Raw genomic sequence first — 14662 nt, 5'->3', positions numbered from 1 at the left:
CCTGTATGTGGAACGGGACGACGGCAGTGAAAATTCGTAGAATGAAATAGCTCTGCGGAGGCTGCAGTTGCTCAATATCACACGCGGCCCGCGGGGCGGCGAGGCGATGCAGTATGGCAATCCGTATTGGCAGTAAAGTAAAATGTTACGTGATATTTGTGCCCAAATACGGCTGAGTTGATCAGCAATTCAAGAATACCGGCATTCAAAGTCCAATCTTATGCCATCACGCCGCAGAAAATCCACAGAACCACCAAAAGGAGAGATAACAGAATTTAGCGACAACAGACTCCATTACATACCAGTATGCATGCCCATTCAAACAAAAATTAAGCCTGTCCATAGAAACCCATCAACCCCGTCAGTCCGCCTACCCACACACCCGCCCAAAACATCCTCCTGGCTAGACTTCTCTCAGGCCTCCCCTTTGTCTTCGCAAGGTTTCCGTTGTCACTCTGGCTCCGACTGTACTCAGGACTCTCGCGCTTCACCACCACCTCCTCCTGGATTACCGATGTCGAACGAAACCCCGGCCGTGGCAGCGCTTCGAGTTTATGGACAACGCTCCATCCCATCCCCTGATCCGTCACAGCCCATGTGGCGCCCTGGGTACTAGCATGGACCAGCAACCCGCCCGCCTCCCTCGCCGCACGGAGGTAGGGGAGGAACAATCCCGAGTGCACAAGAAGATCCAGGGCCTCGGTTGGCTGGAGCTCGTGCGTAGGCGTCGGTATGGAGGCGGGAACTGTGGTGAGGGCAAAGGACGGGCGCGATGATGACGGGTACAGGAGGAAGACGAAGACTGATTCTGCGGTGGTCGCCGGGGTTGGATCGAAGCCGAGCCACTCCGCCTCCTGTTCGGAGTCGGGTGTTGTGGAGGAGACCTTCTCATCGGGGGGTGGGGTGGGGAGCGAGAGAAAGCTCGAGGTGTGCTCGCGGAGGAGAGAGAGGGGCACGTGGGTGCTCGCGGTGAAGGTGAGCGGTTCGAGTGTTAAGGTCGTGTAGCTGGTGGGCTCGGATGGCGTGCCGAAGGACTCGGTCCAGGTGTTGGTTTCGGCGGCAGAGGAGGCTGGAGGGTATGTGCTTGGTGTATGGCGGGACATCGACGCACGGATATGGTGGGGGAGCAGGGACTCGAGGTCCATGTCTTCGTTGGGGAGGGTGGATTGGTCGAGACGCGGGGTGGGAGTGGGGGGCGTGGGGCGTCTAGAGGAGGTGACGCTTTCGTTAGAATGCCATGCCTCGTCAACAGCTTTAGTGCCCGTGGGGTCATTGACGGGCTCCCAGGTCCATGCTGCGGCATCGGTGGATGTGAATTTTGTCGGCGGTACAGAGAGGCCGGTCTTCGTTCCACGGGGTTGCGGGACGCCGATGTCAGGATTGAGGGGCTTCCTGTGGGTTATGGGCTGGATGGGTTCACGCGGCGGAGGCGGCACCTGAAACGCGTCGTTACGACCGCTCGTATCCGTCCTTTTCGGCCCCGGCATCGGCTCTGCTTTTGCGATGACATCTGGATTCACAGGTGCAGCCTCCACGTCACTGGGATTGGTAGTAGGCCCCGTCTCCGGAGGGGGCATCGCGATTGTAGTATTGGTGGTGATATCCGCTGGCTGCACTATTGGTGGCGGCATCTCGAAGGCGACGTTATCATCCGCTTTTGTCCCCGTCTTTGGTGACTGCGGAGGCTGCGGGGGCGGCATCTCGAACGCATCCCCCAATTGACTCCCGACCTTCGGTGCCATCTTCTCGAATCCCCTCTCATCGACGATCACCATCGGACCCGTATCTCGAGGCTGAACCTTCTTCTTCATAGTGATAAAATCGATTTCCCCTTCCTCATCGTCCACCTTTTGATCATGTTCGCTGCTCTTCGTGTCCACCTTACTGCTGCTCGAGAGTTCCCGTTTCTCCTCCTCAACACCGTCAACCCATCTCCGTATCCGATTCTTCGTGACCCGTCCATTCCGTACCTCCCACTCCCAGTGCCATTCCACTTTCTTCTTTGGCGATACACTGATCCACGCAGGGGTGCCGACGCGAGAGAAGGTGCCGGGGGTACTGGATTCGCCAGGCTTTCATGAGATTTATGAGGTAGAAGTTCCGTCGCTGGATGAGGGGGACGCGTGTGTGGTGTGCGAAGTGCATCGTGCTTTGCTTTTCCAAAGGAGTTGGGGTTGTGGTTGAGATGGCTTATGTGGGCGGGGACATGCGGATGGGGGGAGCTTGAGCTTCAAGGGAGCTGCCCCACACTTGATTCATGCCAAGACGTCAGCTAAGCTGCTTGCCGCCCCCGCACATTCCAACTTTCAAGTGCATGATAACGGCATCGGTTTTTATTCGCCAGTTCGTGCAGCTCATGCTGTTCTATGTTTGATGAATAAGATACTCAAGTACCGATTGCTCTCGAAGCTCTTCCCATCTTTCAACTGCTCCACAGCTCAGCTCAGCTTTACTAGTACGCGATGTACCTACTGCGCTAGTAGTTAGTGTCCCGCGCGGATGATCTGAATGGCGTTACCAGCTACCTGGCCACGTGCTTCGTCCCTTAGCGCGCTCTGAGCTCCGAAACACCAACCTCCCCAACCCTGAAGACAGCTCATCGACCTGAGCTCCATCGCCCGCCGCGTCCCCTTCCTCATTCACACCACCAACTACACCAACTACACCAACAGCCCATCACGAACATCATAATGAAGTCCTTCATCCCTTTTTCTCTCCTCGCCGCCGCTGCGCTCTCCTCCGCCCTCGTGCTGCCAACTGAAGACCACCAGTTCGCGGCACTGTCATCCACCTCCTCCGCCGATTCTGAGCTCCGCCAGATCCAGCTCTCACCATTCGAGACGCGATGGGTAACCGAAGACCAAAAGCTTGAGCTGAAACGCGTGCGTTCTCCGAGCTTCGTCGCGAGATGATCCCCCACTGACGCGTCACAGCAAGGAATCAACTTCATGGACATAACCGAGCACCCGTCTCTCGGCCTCCAGAACGCGGTTCTGGCAGCAACTTCACAGAAGCCGACCGTCAAGTTCCCCGACTCGCCCGCCTTCCAGAAAACCATCAAGCCGTTGCTCTCCACTCTCGACAAGTCCTCGATCCAGGCCAACCTCGAGAAATTCACCAGCTTCTACACGCGCTACGCAAAGAGCGACTACGGACGGCAATCCAGCGAGTGGCTGCAAAACCGCGTCATCGAGACCGCAGCCGGCTACAAAAACCTCGAGGTGAAGCCGTTTCCCCATTCCTGGGGGCAGAACAGCATCATCGCTCGGATTCCGGGACGCACGAACAAGACGGTGGTCATCGGCGCGCACCAGGACAGCATCAACCTGTTCCTCCCGTCGCTGCTTGGCGCGCCGGGCGCAGACGACGATGGCTCGGGCACTGTCACCATCCTCGAGGCGTTCCGCGTGTTCATCAAGTACCTTGCCGACAGCGGCGAGACGCTGGAGCAGACGGTCGAGTTCCACTGGTACTCTGCCGAAGAGCTCGGACTGCTGGGGTCGCAAGCGATCTTTAGCTCCTACGAGAAGGAGGGCCGCGATGTCGTCGCCATGCTGCAGCAGGACATGACCGGCTTCGTCGAGAAGACGCTCAAGGCCGGCAAGCCCGAGGCTGTCGGTGTCATCACCGACTACGTCGACCAGGGCCTGACGGAGTTCATCAAGAAGGTCATCACCGAGTACTGCGACATTCCGTGGACCGCCACCGCATGCGGATACGCGTGCTCCGACCATGCCAGCGCTAGCAAGGCGGGTTACCCCAGCGCGTTCGTCATCGAGAGCGCGTTCGAGGATAGCGATAATCATATTCACACCACCGAGGATAAGATTGAGTACCTGAGCTTTGACCATATGCTGCAGCATGCGAAGTTGACTCTGGGCCTGGCGATGGAGCTTGGGAGCACGAAGATGTGGTCGGAGAAGAAGAGTGGAGTGGCCGGGTCGCAGGAGTTGTAGACGGACGATACGACGTTTTGGGTTGATGATGGTAACTTCTCTTACTTTACGGTTTTGGTACATACAATATGTATGGTAGTGGAATTAAATGTTTGTTGCAAATAATTGACGCTGCCGTGACACGTGATGCTCCATAACGACATGGTGTAGAGTCGGGATGGATACGGAACGCCACGACATTCGCGTTCAACTGATTAAGTTATGTATGGAGGTAGTTTGCTATCTTTCATATGAAGTACTGTATCTTCCTCACAACAGACGTTCGAAAACATCACGTGCCCAACAAACGAGTATTTTCCCATAATTTCGTGATGATCCTCCCTCCAAGCGACAATCTACCTACCCAGCTAGCTACTCCAGCAAAACGAAACTAAAAGTAAAGCAGCAAACCGGGTTTGAACCGCAGCAAAAGAGCGTCCTCCCCCAAGGTTGCTACCCTTGTGACAGATCGGGACCTTGGGGTGTGGTAGCGCCTCACCTTCTGGGAAATTTGCTCCAACAGAGCAATGATCTCTGCTGGTGACTTCCTCGATTTTAAAATTATAACCCCCCTCCCCCCTACAATCAGCACTTGCTACATCTCGGCATCACTAGTTCCACAACTCCCGTTCAAAAACATCACGCTTTTGCAGACAGCTCGATTACCAACCCACCTGCGCCACCTCCACGCCGTCGGCGGGGTCGAGAGAACTCGGAGTAAGCCATGATCACTGGCAACTACTGGTGACTTTCTTGCTTTTGAAATTGTAACTTCATCCACCATGAAAAAGAGAAGATGCCACTGCACCACTTGCTACCTAAAACTGGGCATCACCACTAACTCCATCAGATCATGTTTTCCGAAGCACATGAAGGATGTCTATTGACCGTAGGTACTCCGACACGAAGAAGCGCACACCCAGTGAATGTTAAGTTCCCACGATTTCCTCGCCCGTAAGCGGTATTCAATACCACATCGCCATCCGGTAGATGTGTGCTCCGTGATCATGCCATTCTGACCGTGACAGCAGCAGCTCGAAGTGTATATCTTTCTTCAGCTCCACGTTTGCAAATTGCAACCTGGAAGCCAACGAAAAACATCGCACATAAGAGGCCAAAAATTCCCTGGCGCCGCCGAAGCAGGCCAGGAGCGGTCAAGGTTTAGTTTTCAACCAGCAACAACAAGCTCACAGATTGCATCCTCACTGAAGCTTATACTGCCCTTGCACTAGGATGGGGAAGAAAGATGGAGGTGTGGAGGGGAGAGGAGGGTTTTATAGGTGTTGTGGGGCGCTAGTGCGGGTCGAAAGTTGGCCGACGGGGTCATTGTTCGAGTGATACCTGCTTGAAAGCTCATACAAAGGCTTCTGGGAGAGAAAGGCATACGGCGCGAGTGATAGTGCATGATCCGACAGGAAGCGGCACACACCTAGATGTTTCCCACCATTTCCCCCCCCGCAAGCGGTATTCAATACCACAACACCGGCCGGTGGGTGTGTGCTCTACGATCAGATCTTCGGAATCGTAAGACAGCAGCTTCAATTGTGTGAGATTACGGCGTCGGAAGCATGAAGGTTCTCTCCCCATGTCCGCTGTACGTGGTAGTGAAGTTTCAAGGAGTACTGCTCTCAGTTCTAAAGGGGTCAAGGACTCGGTCATGCGAACTGTATCCGGAGGTGGGGATGAGTTCTAACTTGTGCTGTCTGGTCTCGCCGGCAGGTCTATCTCCCAATGGCAGTCTGCAGACACAATCTGTATATATAGAAGGGCACCGACCCGGAGTAGAAGAAGAAGCAGGTACCAAAACAGTTATATCTTCCTGCCAATCATCTTATCTATGTTAGTATATTTGACAAATTCCATGACCCGTTCCAGAACATCACATACTTCAGGAACGCATGAGCATCTATAACTTGTGATGATTCTCTCTCGCGAAGGTCAGCAAGCGATAACGGACGAGTGATAAAGTGTGAACGGCTGTATAGTTGTACGGAACACAGGGGGAGAAACTTGCAGCATGGGTTTACACATACCTTCTTTACAGTAATGTCCGTCACGCACCGCCTCTCGCACGCTTGACACAGTTGGAATGGAAACGGGATCGTTGGTGCGGGGATAGGCAAGAAGTAAGAATACGATCAGATCATCAATACTCACTCGTTGATGCAACCGACGATGGGTTTGATGAGATCGCATTGTGGGGAGGAGAGCTGAGCTTGGGAGTGAATAATCTACCGCTGTGCAATGGCGGATATGCAAGTCAAAAGTAGATAATGAGGAAAATCAATGTCACGATTGCTGTTTGCGAGGTGGGTCTAGGTCAGGGTTGTCAACCGTTCGTCCGGACTACAGTCCACTAGTGGACTGTAGTCCCGCCTCGTCCCGGGCAGGCTTTCCAGAGGACTGATCCATTCCGCCCGGAGGATGAAATGCCCGGATACCCGCCAGGTACCTATAGGTATTTGATAGCATTAGCGTGCTATGCTGACTACTAGTTTGCGGAGTGGTATAGCGCGGTGGCTACCAACTGAATTTAACCCCCTCCACCATCGGCACTTGCGATAACTCGGCATAACCACCACGTAAATCCACCACGCGCATTCCACAATAAAACATCACTTTGCCATAAGCTAGACAGGTCGCATGCAACCAACGATTAAACAAAAAAACAAAACGTCACGTTTTTGCAGACGGCCCTTTCTCCAACACCCCCAGCCAGGCCGGCGGTGAGGTCGAAAGGACTGGGTGAGCCACTATCACTGGTGGTGACTTTCTTGCTTTTCGTGACTCCGACGCAGCATCGTCCGCAGTTTGACGACTCTTCACACTCCATCACTCGCGATGCAAGGCCACGCACACGAATGGATTGGAAACGATGATGAAGCACTGCGGCGTATGTAAGTAGGTGCATTATCTGGATACAGCTTTATCCGCAAGACCCGAGAGTGCAAGCAAACAATTAAGGCCCATCGTTACCTTCCACCATGACTAAGCCGTCGAGTGATATATTGAACAACAGATCAAGCAGCGGACGATAGTGGCTGGAATAGGTACGCAAAGCCGGAAGCTAGCAATTGGACTCATTCTAAAAAAGTTATCCACAACCTACCCACCCGTAACAAATAGCCCCCGCTCGACCTGCTACCATCAGGAAAGCAAATGATACTGCCAGTATTCGCAAAACCGGAGGTGAACTCGGCCAGGACGGTGTCATGCACCGACTGCTAGGTGGTTGCGGACGGTATGTGGATGGATGAGAGCGCCGCTGGCCGGTAACTCGGCGGCCCATCACACGGCGAAGTATCACTATGTAGTCGTGCACTCTCGGGAATCGGTATGTCGTGCAGGCAGGTGTGTTCCAATGTATGTACCTCCGGAAACCATGGATGACGGAGTAGGTATCCACAAGCTGCATCGCTAAACCGTGTCAGCCGTTAGGTGGGAAGATCTATCATCGTTTGGAATCCGGACTTGGTCAGCGTTTCCAACTCTGGAGCTGTGTTGTCGAGTCGTTATGTTGTCGAGTCGTTGAGTCGTTGTGTCGATTTGCGACGTGCTGTCGGCATAGTTACCCGATTCTGTGCAAGTTAGAGGCATTCTGTTGAGCGCAGTACCATCCGCTGTCAGGACAAAGTATAGAATCTAGATGATGGTACTGGGTGGGCGAAGCGTGGGGAAGTACGCTGCAACTGGCGCTCTCTCCGGAAAACGCCGTGATCCGGAGTCGGGACAACTTCGGCGAGGCGAAAGCGCGGGTTCCAACTTCACAGTAGGCAGTATAGTGAAACGGGTCGAAAGCAGCGTAGCAGGTACACTACACAGCTCAATCATCAGTTCTAACCAATCTTCCTCGGCATCGAGTGATTCCCCGTGGACACAGTACCTAGCCGGGATCGTTCTCGAGGGTCGAGAGTCGAGAAGCACACCCTTGCGCTTGGTAGTAGTTAGGTACGTAGTAAAGTGGCCGGCTCGGTCCGCCCGGCCCGCTCGGTGGCCTAGGTCCGGCCCACCGGCGAGATCGCGCGCGGTTTATGATCCGGTCCGGTCGGGATGGACCGAGCGGACTGGACGGACAATAACACTACCGACGGTACAGCGGTTGCAACTTGTTGAATCCTCGTCGCCCTTTTCTATGTACTTAGTACCCTCTTGCATCGACGTGGGTATTTGTATATTTAGTTATTTGTTTATTTATTGTTCATACAGCTTAGGGCCCTAATGCTATGGCGGGCATATAAAGGAAAATCAGCAACCAAAAGCAAGACAGACACAGCCTAAGGTAGTACGCAAAGCAAAAATCAAAAACCCGACAAAGGAAATACTCGCAGCCCACCTGGCCGCCGCGGGCCCTCCTTCCCCATATATATCCGTGCTCAGTTGTGTTAAGAAATTCGTTAGACGGGAGACAACCCTTCGGGGTTATCGACGTTGTTGTTTTTTTGTTGGTTCGTGGCCGTTATGGTCCTGGCCGTGTTCTCCCCCGGAGTCCACCCTTCTAATGAATCGGTCCACCTATTGCTCTCTACTCTAGCACCGTATCCACGCATGTGACACGTGGAAATACATATCCTTCTTCACCGTTACCCAACTCCACATCGAGCCGTATCCAGTCATAATTGCCTCTGATTGCATATCCACATCTTAGTGCCTGTTTCGTGTTTCGTATTTTATAAAAATGAAGCTCAGTTTTGCTTGTTGTCCCATTTGGTAGGTACGCCATTTTCAAGTTCGGTCGCCATTTTTTTGTAGAGCCTCGTGAAGCCGCATGGTGATCGGTAGGTAGTGAGGCACTAGGGTGAGGACGGCCCTAGGCAAGAGAGGGGAAGGACAGGAAAGCAGACGGGTGTAGAGAGAGTCAGAAGAGGTCTATCCAAGAGGACAGAAAAGTAAGGGTTCCGGCAAGCGTGCCAGAAGTGCAACGAGAAGAGGACACACTAGTTCAAGGATACACTAGTCCAAGGACACACTAGTCCAAGGACACACTAGTCCAAGGACACACTAGTCCAAGGACACACACTACAAGGACCACCTGTAGAGTCCAGGTAGCAAGCAGAAAGACACACTAGAAAGAGAGGACACACGGGTCCAGGACACAAAGTAAATTGACCAACTGATTGTAACAAATTCAGAAAGCGGCAACGGAAGAAAGAGAAGAAAAGAAGAAACAAAAAGTGGGGACCACCCCGGTTAAATAGGGAGAGCCGAGAGGACCCCGGACAGACCCTACCAGACCCGATGCGGCGACACCAGCTAAAAAGACCGGCACAACACCGTCGCTACGTGCAAACACGATCAAAACAAAGCAGAAATGTCAGTGCAAAACAAGCGAGCCTAACCACGCAGACCCCTGGCCGACAACCAGACATAACACCATGGCAAGAATTCCGTCCAAGGTCCACGACCAAGGATCAAAATACCGGTCAAAAACGGTAGTCAAGGATGTGTCCCACAGTAGGCTATGAACGAGATCGAGAACTAGGTTGGTATGTAGGCGTGGATGTCGGTGGTGGTGGTGGTGGTGGCGACCGAATTCAGAGCTCAGAGTTTAAACTTGAAATAGAGTATGAGGAAAAGAAAGAAAAGAAAGAAAAGAAAGAAAGAAAGAAAGAGCGACAACGGTGGGATCGCAGATAAGTGGGAGAATAGGCAAGATGTTGCGCATATATAGGTGGTAATGATGCCCATGCTATCATGCACCGGCGTTCAAGAAGACATGATACCGGGTTTCGTGCAAAAGAAAGTATGTAGAGTAATGACCGTGTGGCACGCTTCAGAATAGGGCCGATGCTAGTCCTCTCACTGACGGCGGTGGTGTAAGCGGAGGAGCATACTTCGAGAAGTGTTAGCGGACGTATTTTGTCGTACAGGTGGGGGAAGTATTACCTATTATGGCGCTGGGTCACATCGCCTGGCCCGCCTAATGGCGGTAGGCCACTGACGGTTCGTCTCGTGCTGGAGCTCGGTACCAGCGAGACATGGGATCGGCGCAGCCCTGCTCCTCGGGGACACCATGGAGCTGTCCTTGGAGTCGCTGCAGGGCTGCTAAGGTGAGTGGTGGTGGTGGTGGTGGTGGTGGTGGTAGTGGTGGAATCGCTGCTGGGCGTACATGTCAGCACGGGGATCCGCGGGAAGCTTGGGTGGGCCACGAGCTGTGAACATCTGGGGTGGTTACCGGCATGTTCTGTAGGCTGCACTACTGCCGGAGGCTCCATGGTTGACTTGCTGTTTCCCGGCACTCGATCCGCCTGCTTCGGGGGATCGTTGTTGGCCTTGCCGGACATTCTTTGCAACTGCAACGGGCGAGCTAACTAATCGACAGAGATCTTTCCTTGGAAAGTTATGGGCTCGAAAGCGACGGATAGACGGAAAGAAAATGAATGCGAGTTGTGGACGACGGGGAGTCTGTCCGAGTGTATGGCTGAGGCAAAAGTGGTCGATGGGGGTCTTTCTGGGTGGCGGATGCTGTGACGGGTGAATATATGTTCCGCGAGAAGCGGAGGATGCCTAGTGTAGACATTTAAATGGCGGATCTGGACTATTTATCACCCTTTACACCGGCCCTCATCTGCCTACTTTCTGCCTACTTTTGACGATGTTTCGGCGCTGTTTTTTTTGGGGGGGGGGTGTGGGTGGTTTGCAGAGATTTCCGGCACAGGGGTCTGCAGTTGAGTGCGCACAAGGTGGGGGCGGCTGAGAGGCGGGGTTGATACGGGTGGCAGCGCGACAGACGAGAAACTACTGCATGCTTACAGAGTACTGCAGGAATTGTAAGGAGGACGGATGATTTGGCTGGTAAAGAGAGCAATGATGAGACTGATGAACTGATGATGACCAAAGACCGACAACTGGAAGACAGAAGTACCTAGTGGCAACGGAGACAGGTAAACGTTTAGATGACCACATCGGATCTGGATCAGGTCCCACCAGGACTCAGTAAGGTCTCCTCTCTTCGGCGCCCGCCAGTGGCCCCAAGCTGCCTCTGCCTCCACGCTCCCTCACCGGGCTTTCTGAAAGGCGGCGTACCGGGTGTCACGAGAATTTCTGTTCTGTACTGTCTACCCCTTCACTGTTCTCTCTGCCTCATGAGAGCCACGGTCCACGTAATCGATACACCGTTTCTATCGCAACGGATTCCTTGGATTCACCAAGACGGCTAAACTCTTTTGTACCCCTTTAGCGTCTGTTTCCTCCCTACTCTGGGACTGTCGCAGTTGACGTAGGTAGGTGGTCGCTAGTGATGATTTCACCTCAGCCCCACCTCAGCCCGTGGCTGTGGACGGTCGGATGCTAACTTAATGCGGCTATTCAGTATCTAGGATATGGCGGTGAGGATGGCGCAGCGTGAATGGTCAGTAAATACCTACCCAGTGATTCGTAGTGATCATCATGGCAGTCGCAGACATTCGATACCCACTGCATATGGGATTTTTATCCAACGTCGATGGATACTTCAATACGGATGGAAATGGTGTGGTAATAGTCCATGTATGGAAAGATATCCAGCATTCGGTGACGTGGCTGCAAGTTCCCGGTGCCGACTCCACGTGGCGCATAGCCATGGTGCGCACTCATCGCGCATTGGTGCTTGAACCCACGCCTGCGTTCTGTTCTTACTATACCGGAAGATGAAGGAACATAGACACTGCTGATCAAGAAAAATGACACTACGGTAAGACGTTTAAATACTATGCGTTGGGCCCTCCCCTTCAAACATACTTGGACCGCTCCGGACACCTAGAAACTCTTTTTCCGAGCCCTTGATCCCCCGCGCTGACCGACTACAGTGTGTTCCTGAGCAGTGAAGAGATTGCAGGCCCTTTGATCCGACCGACGACTACTATACTCCATCCCGAGAGGCTAAAAACAAAGAGAGATGATCTGTATAGAATGGTATGGCCGCATATTTTGGGATTCGGGAAATGGAACAGGCAATCGGATTGAGTTGCTCCTCGCGTGCGCGACTTCTAGAACGGGATGAATACAGTGGACCCGGGACGAAACGAAAACGCAGTTGGAACCTAGCAGGAAAAAGCAAAAGCAAAAAGCAAATCCGCACTTCGGCGTCAGATTAGTATTGACTACAGTGTGTCCCACCCACAACTGTAACCACATGAAAGGCACACCAACACCCTCGAAAGAAAATCGGTTTTTGTCGGTGGCGACAGATGGGACGGATGGGACGTACAACGCACTGTGATGAGGCGGAACATGGACTCACTGCACCGTGGCCGTGCATTAGCAAGTACTAAACCGCCGAACATGTCGAACACCGCGATAGGCCTACTATTTCCATCTTCCCTCGGCTTCATATTTTGCCTCGATCGATTCTTACCAATAATTAAAATTACAGTGAAATCTGTCGAAAACAAGTCCTGCAGTCCGCCCTTCCCTCCCTGTTGCCCTGTAACCCCTTTAACCACCACCACCACCACCACCACCTCTAATCCCCACACCACCACCACCACCTCTAATCCCCACACCCTCACAGCCATGCTGCAATGGCTGCTGCTCCCTATTCACTCACGCATAATATCCCTGCGAGACGCAAAAACCACCACCCCGTCATCCCGTGGTCCTTGCGCCATCCACGCATTGAGGGTGTACGAAATCGCCGTCGGAGCTGATACGTGTCAGTCAGGCTCTCCCACCACCTCCATAAGGCTACCTGAAATCTTACCTGTCATCACTGCTGAGGGAGCGCCGGTGCTGGAGATGCTTGGGATGTTGATCGCGGTGGATCCTGGCCTGCCTTTGGTAGGAGAGGTAACCATCTGGATGGATGGAAACCTGTTTGCGATTGGAATACGGACAGCCGGGGGATCTGAAGTGTCAACGGCTGTTGAGGAATCTACTAGGGATGGAGCTGGAGTTGGAGCTGGAGCGGCAGCTGCAACAGGTAGCATGCGCTTTGAAGCCATGAGGTGAGATTGGGAAAGTCGGTAAGTCTGAGGGCTTCGAGGGGTGATGTGAATAAAGAAGTTACTGATCAGAGATGGTGGTAAATGGGATGGACGTTTTGGCAGAACCATAGGTCGCTATTTGTAATAAATGGGTTTCCCGACAGTGCCCATGGAGGAGTATTCGTTGCTCCTCTGGCGGACTTCAGCTCTTCCCGGTGGAGCGTCACCGATCCAAACGCGAGCATCAAATCATCAGGCTACACAAGGCATTTGAGAAGGCGTTCATCACATAGTGCACACTGAAATGATGAATCCACCTCCTCGCATGCGTATGATACACGATCGGGGATGGAAATCAGAGAAAACGAGAAGAGGCAAGTCCCCCCGACCGCAAGACCGATACCTGATGAATCCATGGGACGTGGGCCGGCAGATGTACTGCTGTTGCTGTCGTCGACCAATCGGCCCCTGTTTTGCGCGCTCGTTGGATCTACTTACTTACTCTAAGTGCGCGAAGACATAATAAGTGCGCACATAAAAATGCACGCGCAGAAAAGATACGTGGGGAGGAAGCTTCGACGACACCCGCTAGCGATCAAAAGCTTCTTCCACGGATCGAACATGGGACCAGACGTCGTCATGGACAGTCATCACGGCCACTCGCTTAACTACGGCTTACGATGATTTTAGGCAAGTACATTGGTTCTGATTGTCCGACGGATAAGTTGAACCCTGCCGAAACTCGCGTTAGAGATTCTATGCAAGCCAAGCGCCAGTCACGGATCAAGGCAGTCAGGCACCAGTATATAAGGGCGGGGAAAACATATTCAAGCAATAGTTCTTGAGCCTGATCTGGCTATCCCAAGTCGGGAGAATCTGCCAAGACTGGAGTTGCAGGTGCAGGGGTAGGTTGGGTTGTCTGCACAGTAATGCCGGCAGTTGACACATCATTGTGATGTCCAGGGGCTAATTGTCGGTATTCGGCATGGCTGTGGGGTTACTCGAGTCGCTATTCCTCCAAACCTTATCCTATAGCCACAGGACCGAAAACCCTTCATTCCTCCGCCAAAAGAACCCGACGTATGGCTTTGCTCTGCCTCGCGCACTGAGTCACTGACTGCGTGTTTCCAATGCCGCTTTTCATGCGCGGCTGCACGGATATCCGACTAACCACTGATTCTGCGTCCCGGATATGTACGAAACGTTAGAGATGCTACGTCATGTGGCTGCACGCGGCAGGAGAAGCAAGGCTGGTTGAAATTGGGCGTCGGTGTTCGTGACAAAGCAAACCGCGATCACCACAACCGAGATGTGTGCAGTGTGTGCATGAAGTGGCGGGGAATGAGATTGCAGCTGTCGGCTTCGATTGGCTGTGATGGATTGTTTGCCGATACGCCACGGGCTGTGGGCACAACATCGGGACGCCAAACTTTGTGCAAAAACCCGATTTCGACCGTGCACCTTAGGTATTCGAGTCTGAATACTGCTACTTTCCGCCGCAACAGCGTCGGCATCACTGGGCAATGTGTGCGCTGTACTATCTACTCTACGTCCTCCCCATCAGCCGCGTTAAGCATGTCCACACCAAAAGAGTACCTAGTTTGTGTCGATTGAATAAGGTAACATGTGTCGGTAGAGTGAGGCATGACCAACAGTCCGCCGTTTTGGCCGTCCGGACCAGACGATGGAGAACACGGGCGCAATGACTCATTGCGCCAAAAATGACAAAGAAACTCAGACTTAAGAGCTGCCACGATTCATGCAGCGAAGCCACAGTTCATGGTTCTAAGAAAAAGCCGTGTCGCGTATCCCCAGCAATGCATTCCG

The 14662-nt window shown here is 53.1% G+C and overlaps 2 protein-coding genes across 2 annotated transcripts; one reads left to right on the top strand and one right to left on the bottom strand.

The window, feature by feature from the left end:
• BZA05DRAFT_393253 (uncharacterized protein) lies at positions 1-2282 on the bottom strand. Its single transcript, XM_051483197.1, has 3 exons — positions 2060-2282; positions 375-2013; positions 1-335 (listed from the first exon to the last, which is right to left on the bottom strand). Exons 1-3 carry the CDS (start codon positions 2143-2145, stop codon positions 330-332), a joined length of 1731 nt encoding a protein of 576 aa, XP_051340615.1. The 5' UTR covers positions 2146-2282; the 3' UTR covers positions 1-329.
• Positions 2283-2338: 56 nt separating this feature from the next.
• Positions 2339-4061, top strand: BZA05DRAFT_371241 (uncharacterized protein). Its single transcript, XM_051481671.1, has 2 exons — positions 2339-2882; positions 2934-4061. Exons 1-2 carry the CDS (start codon positions 2691-2693, stop codon positions 3954-3956), a joined length of 1215 nt encoding a protein of 404 aa, XP_051340614.1. The 5' UTR covers positions 2339-2690; the 3' UTR covers positions 3957-4061.
• The last annotated feature ends 10601 nt before the right edge of the window (positions 4062-14662 follow it).

This window comes from Tricharina praecox (assembly GCF_024521635.1).
Source record: "Tricharina praecox strain CBS 144465 chromosome Unknown BZA05scaffold_8, whole genome shotgun sequence".
NCBI lineage: Eukaryota > Fungi > Ascomycota > Pezizomycetes > Pezizales > Pyronemataceae > Tricharina > Tricharina praecox.
This window is presented reverse-complemented; position numbering and strand designations above follow the sequence as displayed.